Below are 9,939 nucleotides of genomic sequence, written 5' to 3' on the forward strand. Positions count from 1 at the left end.
GAGAGAGAGAGAGAGAGAGAGAGAGAGAGAGAGAGAGAGAGAGACAGAGAGACAGAGAGAGAGAGAGAAAGAGAGAGAGAGAGAATGAACCAAGACTTTATTCACAAGATAATGGTTTTAGGAAAATAATGATACAATCCCTTCCTTTCCTGAAGAAAGACAACGGCTGAGGTCCTTGTTACCTAAACTGTCCTGTGGAGTCAAAAAGAACACACACACCCGAAGGAAAAGAGTGGTCGGAGGGGAGCCAGCAAAGGTGGTAAGGCTGTGTGAAAATCTCAGTTCCTCCAAGGACCGGCCTGGGTCAGACAAAAGCAAGGGCACGTGTGCTCACCAAGGGACATGTCCTGGGGCTGCCTGTTGGTGACACCATCCAGTAGGAAGGCAGTAACTACACACGTCTCTCACAGGGAGACTTCCCGTGGCAGGTGGCAATCAAGGACGGCCAGAGAATCACCTGTGGGGGAATTTATATCGGCGGCTGCTGGGTTCTGACCGCTGCACACTGTGTCAGGTAAAAACGTCTTCAGTGTGTTTTAGATTTCTTGAAACATGAGAAGCAAATGATAGAGATGGTGATAGCCGATAGATACAAGCTTATATGAGAAATCATTCTACTCTGTTATCAGGAGGTATTTTTCAGGTATTCATGACCTGGGCTGTAAGGGACCAGTCCCTCACTGTGTCCTGGTGAGGACAGAGCTTAGATACCGAATGACTTTATTTGGCTTATTTATATTGTGCTAGGACGAAACTGTTCAGAAGAGTTTATGACTGAGTTTATGAGTTTTATGACTAAGGGGTGACTGTAACCTGGCATCCCCTCTGACCTTTCCTTAACAAGGTCATTAGTCCACAACCACAGATGACTTTTTCAAGTCCACATACCCTTAAATGAATTTAATGTGTATTTTAGGCAATAAAGAAAATGTCCAAAGCTCAATGCTATTTATCTGATATACTGACCCCTCATTGGCTGGCTCACTGAGCCTGGATAAATTATTTACACATGTAATAATTATTTACACATGTAAAGCTGCTTTGACCAAGGCATTGTGTCAGGTGGGGTAGCATTCGTGTTGCTATTGGGAAGATCCCTGAAGTGCAGCAGGCCATCTCTGACAAGACTTGAAGCCACTAAAAAAACCATTACACAGAGAGTCAGAGGGAGGCCAGTCACACCGTGGACCCCTTTGGTGGGGTTTTCTAATTCTGAGGACAGAGAAACAGGGTAGGCATAAGGTGGCTTCAGGTTTGCGTGTGACAAGTGAGAAGTACAAGTCGGGCACAGGTTCTACGAGGAGTATTATGAGAGGCTGTATTAGTCTGCCGACAAACACCACAGACCAGTTGGCTTTAGAAGCAGAGGTTCGCTTTCTCACCATTCTGGAGGCTGGGAGTCCAAGACCGATGCGCAGCACTCGGGGTTCCTGGAGTTTCTCTTGGCTTGTATGTGCTCCCTTCCCACTGTGCCCTTCAGTACCCTCTCCTCTGCAATACAGCCTGAGACTTCTCTTTTCCCTCATGAAGACCCCTGGATTAATAGGACATCCCTTACGACCTCATTAAACCTTCATTACCCAATTAAAAGCACTGTCTCAAATACAGTCCCAGTGGGGCTCAGGACATCCACAGTGCAGCAGATAAAAATCTGCCCATAATAGGGATGGGATTGCAGTCCTCCAAAGGTATTGATTGACAAACCAACGTTACTAGCAAAAGGACAGGGCTCAGGAGTCTCACCTCGGCTTGTCTTAAGAAACACTGTTTATGTGGTTAGCACAGTCGGAAATCTAAGAACCCTCATATTTCACGCTCTCAGCCTTCGGGCACAGGCATTCTTAATGTTAATTTTCAATTGCTCATTTCTCAAACCTTATCTCCTTCACTATCACCCTGCTTCTACTTGCCATCTGGATCACATGACTTGCCTCTCTCTAATTGCTTACCTACACGGCAGTCTATCTATCCGCTGATCCGCTGCCCTGCTGGTCTGTTCTCCACTGTGTAGCCGCGTCAATTCAAGGGCTTTGCAGTCTTCTTTAGATAAGCATCTAAACAAAATGTCAACACGCGGACGTCTTCTAAGGCCTTCTTATGCAATTTGGCCTTCCTCTCCCCCACCAGTTTCAGCCCACTGCACACACAGCACCACCCCCTGCCCATGGATCCACCCCCTCGGGGCTGGCTTCTTCAGATGCTCCAAAGCAATTGCTCCCTTCTGTGAAGGGACCTTCATGCACGCTTTCCTTGCCTGAAATGATCTCCCTTGACTCTCTTACCTAGTGAATTCTCCTCTTTACTCAGATCTCAAGTCAACCCTTTATCTCCTTATGGAATTCTCTGGAAGGCTCTCAGTCAAAGCCCTCCCGGTAAATTTTAAAAGTTTTTTTTTTTCCCCCTGTCCACTCCTCTCCCTTCTTGCAGAATAAACCTCATTATTGTTGTGATCACCCACTTGGTGATGCATGTTTTCTAGATGCTTTCTGGTTTTGCTAACTTCCACACCCTGGTGCCCAGGACAACACCGTGTCTATGCAGTTGGTAAACACTATATATGCGCCCAGTAAGCCATATAAACAGAGCTAATCTTCAAGAAATATTTATGATCCCTAAGCCTATGATACAACCCAAAAATAATGAGGATGGCAGCACTCTTGGAACATTTAGGTATAAATAAAAACATCTAAATATCACATTATCTCCTAGAACATTGCTGTTGAACTCTACTGGGATTGGCTGAGTTGTTATAGGAAGATAAATTCTGTTCCCTGTATGCTATATATACTTTAAGAAGATGGTACAAATGTTCAAGTTTTTTTGCTTATGGACAATCCATTTGGTGATGTACTTCATTCTTTGGAAAGGTTGGATAATGAGATCCTAGGAACAGTTGGGGAATAATCACTCTCTCCATTTACCACACAGCAAACTCTGCCCTAACTAAATTTAATTTTATATAGCTTCATATCAACAAGGATAAAAACATTCAGAAACTGAAAATCATCCTTCAAACGGAAGAATATAAAGATGAAGTATCAAAATCCATACCTTTTTCTTGCTATATGTCATTTCCCTTTGCTTTCTCTGACAGACCCAGCAGATATCAGCATTACCAAGTATGGTCGGCATTATTAGACTGGCAGAAACTTAACTCTCAGTTGAAAGTTCAGAGAGTGAACAGAGTGGTTATTCATGAAAACTATAATGGACGCACCTACCAAAATGACATAGCTTTGATTGAAATGAAAAAATCTCCGGGCAAGAAAGAGTGTGAGCTTCCTCATTCTGTCCCTGCCTGTGTCCCATGGTCTCCATATCTATTCCAGCCAAATCACAAATGCATCATCTCTGGATGGGGTCGAGAGAAAGGTATATGCTTTACCTCTGGGGGTGGAACTGGGGTTGGAAATGTGTGGATGCCACTCTAGTACTCAGAGAAATATTAGGTACAGAAAGTGAGTGCCCATCCAGGAAGGGCTGCCTGGTGGGCTCAGAACGCCATTGTCAGAAAGACCACACGAGACAGGAGCTGTCACTTGATTCTAGAGCACTTGTCTAGCATGGGCAAGTTCCTGGGTTTGATCCCCAGGACTGAAAACAAGAAACCAAGTGTGTTCTTGTGATAGGGCATACGTATAATTTCAGAAGGAGAAGCAGGAGGATCAGGAGTTCAAGGCCAGCCTTGAGGCCAATAAGATTTGCTTCATTTTTGACCTAAAGAGGTATTAAACAGTTTTATCTCAAATGGACCTCCTGCAAGACACAGGCAGGGGGGTAACTGAACATCAGGCATTTGCAAGATGTTTGTAATTAAATTACTGTGATTTTACGCAGTTGCTAATTACATTAAGTATTTATTACGCAACAACGTTGTGTAAGAAGATTCTGGATGCTGGTGAGGAATGAGGAGGGCCTAAGCCCTGAGCTCTTGGAAGTCTGGGGAGTGAGTAAGCAGATAATGGAAAACTCCACCATGAAACTGCTGTGTGCTGGAAAACAGAAGAGGGGAGATGGGACAAAGTCTCACTCCCCACCCCATCCATCTTCCCTGTGTGCTTATGCGTCTCTCCCTCCATGGCCCATCAGGCAGGAGTACTTGGCCCTTCTCTCCCCACGGACCAAGGATGTTCAGGTCCTCAAACTCTCACTTAAATGTGACGGAACTCTTAGCTCCCTGTTCACTGCCTCAGAGCACTTAAATGGGCACTTACTTCCTCAAGCACAGAAACATGTACACACTGACAGCTTCAGCTTCTAACCTCTCCAAGGCTGCTTTCTCTCCGATAGTAATTTCAAGGAAATTGCTAGCTGTAAGAAAAGATATCAAGGATGTGCACGAGATAAGCCCATCACTGTCATCTCTGCAATGCCCCTACCGAACCCAGCAATGGGTTGGGACTGCACACTAGGATTCGCTCTTTACTAAATGACTGCAATTTCAGGCACCTTCCCTCACTGTTCATTGAAATTTAGAAAGATAATTGCAGAAACTAAGGCTATGAAGAGAATATGACATAAATATGCTAAGGAAGTATCCTCAGTTATTAATATATGTAGTCATTAGTAATGTTATTTCATGGATCTTCTTAGTGTTTTACTAAGCTATAACCACTTTTGTTTAGATTTCTCATTTGTGGCTCCTAAATGTCTGTTTTCTCACTTTGTGTAGATAACCAAAAAGTCTACTCACTTAGGTGGGGCCAAGTTAAGCTGATAGGCAACTGTTCGAAGTTTTACGCAAACCGCTACCATGAAAAAGAAATGCAGTGTGCGGGTAAGTGCCAAGAGGGTGACCTGGGCTATGGACTGTATCAGTCTGCTTGACACTTCCAGCTTACAACTGCGGCTCCTTACACAATTCTGTCAAGTACAGACGCCTAGCGGGAGGACTATGCTAACTTAGGGAAGCAAACAGAAGGTTTACGAATTATTATTTATTTCCTATGCTGCATCTCAATCCTCAGTTCCAAGAGGGATGCTGGGGCAGCCCGCTATTTCCTTACAGGGAAGTCTCTCCATGCATCAGCGTGAGAGGCACAAAGAGGCACGGTGGCCCTGACAAATGGAAGGAACTGTGGTTTTCTTTCTTAGGTACTGATGATGGGTCCATCGATGCCTGCAAAGGGGACTCTGGTGGTCCCTTGGTCTGCCAGGATGTCAAGAATGTGACTTATGTTTGGGGCATTGTGAGCTGGGGTGAAAACTGTGGAAAACCAGAATTTCCAGGTGTTTACACCAGAGTAGCTAATTATTTTGACTGGATTAGCAATCATGTGGGAAGATCCCTTATTTCTCAACACAATGTCTGAAGCTATGGCCTCTTCTCTACATTTATTAATTCAGGAGTCGTGTTTTAATTAAAATGAAACTGTGTAATTAGTTCTCAGAGCTAGCAAGAAGCAAATCTTACCGGCCAATTCGAAAGGCTTCTTCAAAGTTTATGTCATTTTAGAATTCTGTTGGGTAATACAATAAACATTCTGCTTTAGCATACAAGGATTGTTTTTTTGTTTGTTTGTTTGTTCTTCAGAGTTAGTACCACTCAGCTACACCTGCGACCTACACATTTTATTTATAGAAAGTGTGACTAGATTAGCTCTTCAGGCAAAAATGGTGTCTTAACTACAGTAAAGGCTGAGCTAGTTCAGTGATACTGAAATCACACAAGGTTGTTCAAGCTCCAATCTGTCACCTATGAATTAAAAGAAGAGAAACCAGCCTACAATTCACGATCCCAGAGAACCTAGACAGCAATGAGGACTCCAAGAGACACATACATGGATCTAATCTACATGGGAAGTAGAAAAGACAAGATCTCCTGAGTAAATTGGGAGCATGGGGACCGTGGGAGAGGGTTGAAGGGGAGGGGAGAGGAAGGGAGGGGAGCAGAGAAAAATGCATAGCTCAATTAAATAAATAAATAAAAAATAAATAAAAGTGATAGAGGCTGCAGGCTCAGAACCCTTCTGCAGTGACTTGAAACCTGCAAAAACAAACAAAACCCAGAAAGTACTAGGGTCAGGTTCTTCCTAAAGGGCAATGGGTCAACTCTTGGAAGTGGCTCCATGTAGGAAAAAACCAACCAAGTGCAGTGGGAATGGGATGGTCTACCTCCAGGATCTGATCAGTTCCAAGCTCTCTCTCTGGATTCTGAATTACAGACAACAGAATCCAGTGGAATCGTTGAATGCCAACATAGTTCAATGCTTCCATCAGATTAGCCTGAAGACAAGTCAGCAGGGCCTTTTCTTGATTAATAACTGATGTGGGAGGGCCAGGATAACTGGCTGTGGTGTCACTCTAGGTGAGCCTGGGATATTTAAGAACAAAACTGAACAAGTCAGAAGGGACAAGTCAGTAAGCAGTGTTCTTCTGTGGTCTCTGCTTCAGTTCCTGCCTCCAGGTTCCTGCCCTGACCTCTTGCCCTTCCTTCCCCCAGTGATGAACTGTTACCCAGAACTGTAAGAGGAGATAAGTTCTTGACCACAAGTTGCCCCTAATCATGACATTTATCACAGCCGCAGAAGCAAAACTAGACAGGTGCTATTGTCCCTTCATATAGTCTTGCTTTTATACCAAACTAAGCTGAAGGTAAGGATGGCAGGACTCCCCTCTCTCAGGAAAGAGACCCCAGGCCGTCCTGAAGACAGAGCTAACTCAGAGGAGCTGCTTATTGGTGAGATATGAGAACCAAAAAAGCTACCTGTAATTACCAGTCCTTGAGACACCAGCAAGGTTGGGGGGTGGGGTGGTAATCACACCTGCCAACAGTCTAATGGCAGACAGTCAGTGTCAATGTTAAGAAAGCTAGAGCGGGAGAGGACAAAGCAGGGCTTCAGCCACCCACTTCCTGGGTGGGCAGCACATGATACACGCTCATCTCTCTGGTTGGGACGGGAACACACGTGGAGCATATGAAGCCTACAGTGGCATGGCTTGTCATAGCTCAGAGAACTAGTAAATCTCATGGCAATCTTGGCTTTTGTCCAGTCTCTGCCACAGCCCTATAGAAAACCTCTAGAAAACAAAGTTCATTGGCTTTTTACTCTCTTCAGAACCCTTTTTACTCTTGGAAGGATCTCTCTCTCTCTCCCCCTCTCTTTTCCTCAGTTTCTTTCCTTTCTTTCTTTCTTTCTTTCTTTCTTTCTTTCTTTCTTTCTTTCTTTCTTGCTTTCTTGCTTTCTTGCTTTCTTGCTTTCTTGCTTTCTTGCTTTCTTGCTTTCTTGCTTTCTTTCTTCTTTTCTGTAATTCCTCTTAGGAAAACCTACCCCACAACTGTCCGTACCTTTAATCTTCACTGGCATGAAACAATAAACTCAGAAGCCACTGTTGCAGGTCAGTCTGATGACCATGTCTGGTACCCTTGGGTCATATGTAACTGGGCTGTGAACAGTCTGTCACAGTGGAGATTCCTATGTCATTGGGGCTAACTGGAAAATAAAATATGAAGCTGTATTTGGAGGAAGAATGGGGGGAAAAAAACCAAAAAAAAAAAAACCTCAGTGGAGATCAGTCTAAGGTGTCTAAGAGGGCTTCCCCGGGGGTGAGATTAATCTCTGACTGATGGCATGTCATGGCTATTGTTAATTGCCAGAGTGTTGTTAACTTGCCAGAATCTAGGATAATTTAGGAGATGGGTCTCTGGACACGTCTGTGCAGAATTATCTTGAGTACTTTAATTGATGTGCGAAGATCTATCTCAACAGTAGGCAGGACTATTTCCCAGGCAAGGGATCCTAGACTATATAAAGTGGAGAAAGCGGTTGTGATGGGGCCAGCTGCTTCAAGGTCCAGTCACTTCGTCCTCCTCACTATGATCAACTGGGCCCTGACACTGAGCCAGAAAAACAAACTTTCTCCCTTAGGTGTTTTCTTTGTATCATCATCATCATCATCATCATCATCATCATCATCATCATCATCATCATCATCATCATTTGTGTGTGTGTGCATGTGAGCATGTGCACATGTACAGGTCAGAGAACAACTTGGGGGACTCTCTTCTCTCCTGCCATGGGGTTCTAGGGATCAACAGCTTCTCAGGCTCAGGTAGCAAACAGGGCCACCCACTGAGCTATCTCACTGGGTTAAAGTTGCTTCTGTAGGACTACTTTCTCACAATAACAGGAGAGAAAACTAAAGCACAGAAGGGCTTCCCAAGCAGCAGCACATGCGATGGCCTCACAACGTGGGGAGCCAGCCACGCACAGGCTGGAGAGCAGCTCAGTGTCCCTGGCACCCAGGGTACATCAGAGAAAAGGACGAGCTGGGTGTGGCCTCCAAGACCTGAAACCACCTGAAGAATTCTATTAAGTCCAGGCAGGAGGCAGGGAGGAAGGTGGAGAGTTGAAATGAGCCTTGAAAGACAGGAGAAGTCTAGACTATTTAAAGGGAAACTGAAAAAGACGGAAGCCAAGGCAGGGATGGAGGGACCCGCTCTGGCTCTGGGTAGGTTGAGGCAGGAAAATGCACCACCTGGGGACAAAACATTGTACCAGGGAGAGGCATTTGAGTCTATGGCAATTATGAGATTTTTCTTTTAACTATGAGGTGATTGATTGGTAAGGCTATGAATGACAGATAAAATAACAAAAGTTAGGAGCTGAAGCGGGTTTAACCAGTTGGGTTACTCTGAATTTGTGGTCAGTGAGATTGCAGTGTGCAATAGAAGGGACAGGGTTCCAGGGAATTTGGCATTTGAGAATGTCATCCCTAGAGAGAGGCAGCAAACTGAGTCCTCAGAGCACAGGCCACTGTTAAGGTGAACGACATTAGTACACCGAGATGTAAACGTGGAAATAGGAGAGGCTAGGAGCCAAGATCCCAGAACTTCAGGGGCCTAGGTGGGAAGATGGTGTGTTTAAGGCAAGTCTGAGGGCAACCTGGGCTACAAGCCAGGATCCTGTTCCAGAAAAATAAACAATAAATGTTAAGAAAAATCCTCTCCACCGGCGCACAGAAATCCAATCACACCAAATTAAACCGGGAGGGGAGGAGGGGGGGCTGGGATGGATGCCAGGGAATGGGGTGAAGCTCCCAACTTAACATCACAATAAGGATCTTGGGTTTTAACCGAGGATTGCTCCCACATAACCTTACTGCATTCTGTCCAGTTGTGGAAGACATATTCCTGGAACAGGAGACCTCTCTGGTAGAAGAATTAAATGAGCCAAGTCTTCCTTTAAAATTCTGGTGGTAAAGCCGGTTGGAACCTCAGAGATCAGCTCTCAATCACTGTATCCTAGAGCGACATCCAATGATCTCTGCCTTGTCTACACCCTCTCTTCCTAATCTATGGTTATCCTTTCACTAAGGTATTTAGAATTTTAAGGAGGGGTGATTGTGAATTTCCCCTTTCTCGAAATTAGACCAAGGCACTAGAGGAAGTGTGCTAGCTCAGCGGTTCTCAACCTGTGGGTCGTACCGCAACCTGGATTCATAACAGTAGTAAATCATAATGATGAGTAAACAACTAAATAATTTTATGGTTGGGGTGGTCACCACAACATGAGCTGTATTAAAGGGTCACAGCATTAGGAAAGTTGAGAACCACGGCTCTGATTGAGAAAGGGGTCCGTTCTCAACGACCCTCAGACGGACAAGCCACTTACAGTGCTAAGACTGTGTAGCAGGTTATGAGGTCTCCATGAGGACCCAAGTTCTGCAGTGTACGTCACGTGCTCAAACAAGCCCCTGATCTGCACCCCTGGCCATGACGGCAGAGCCCCAAAGGCAGGCTGTGCCGCTGCGGTTCGTTGTGGCGCAACTCACTCCGGTGCTGAACCAAAGCAACGAAAACGTCTAGGGCACGGACGGGGTTTTTTATGACCCCACAGAGGTAGGACGGAAAGTTACCGGGAGCGTTCCAGGGGCCAAGTTGGCGAGGAAGTCGCCAGCTCCCTCTCCCGGTTCCCACGCTCCTGCGCAGGCGCACTG

At 45.2% G+C, this 9,939-nt stretch overlaps 1 protein-coding gene and 1 long non-coding RNA gene across 3 annotated transcripts in view; one reads left to right on the top strand and one right to left on the bottom strand.

Annotated features, from left to right (window-relative positions):
- Positions 1 to 5,496, top strand: part of Cfi (complement factor I) — a 31,629-nt gene extending 26,133 nt beyond the window's left edge. For both annotated transcript variants that reach the window (XM_013349953.2, XM_013349954.2), the window contains 5 exons: positions 156 to 259; positions 411 to 514; positions 3,095 to 3,372; positions 4,673 to 4,777; positions 5,095 to 5,496. In XM_013349953.2, coding sequence (XP_013205407.1) covers positions 156 to 259; positions 411 to 514; positions 3,095 to 3,372; positions 4,673 to 4,777; positions 5,095 to 5,312 — 809 coding nt within the window. In that variant the 3' untranslated portion in view covers positions 5,313 to 5,496. The remainder of the gene's footprint in view (positions 1 to 155; positions 260 to 410; positions 515 to 3,094; positions 3,373 to 4,672; positions 4,778 to 5,094) is intronic.
- On the bottom strand, positions 1,950 to 9,761 carry LOC113457206. Its single transcript, XR_003377827.1, has 2 exons — positions 9,626 to 9,761; positions 1,950 to 2,054 (listed from the first exon to the last, which is right to left on the bottom strand). It is a non-coding gene; the product is annotated as an uncharacterized LOC113457206 (long non-coding RNA).
- Positions 9,762 to 9,939: the final 178 nt, after the last annotated feature.

The sequence above is a fragment of the Microtus ochrogaster genome, chromosome 21 (genome assembly GCF_000317375.1).
Source record: "Microtus ochrogaster isolate Prairie Vole_2 chromosome 21, MicOch1.0, whole genome shotgun sequence".
Classification (NCBI taxonomy): domain Eukaryota; kingdom Metazoa; phylum Chordata; class Mammalia; order Rodentia; family Cricetidae; genus Microtus; species Microtus ochrogaster.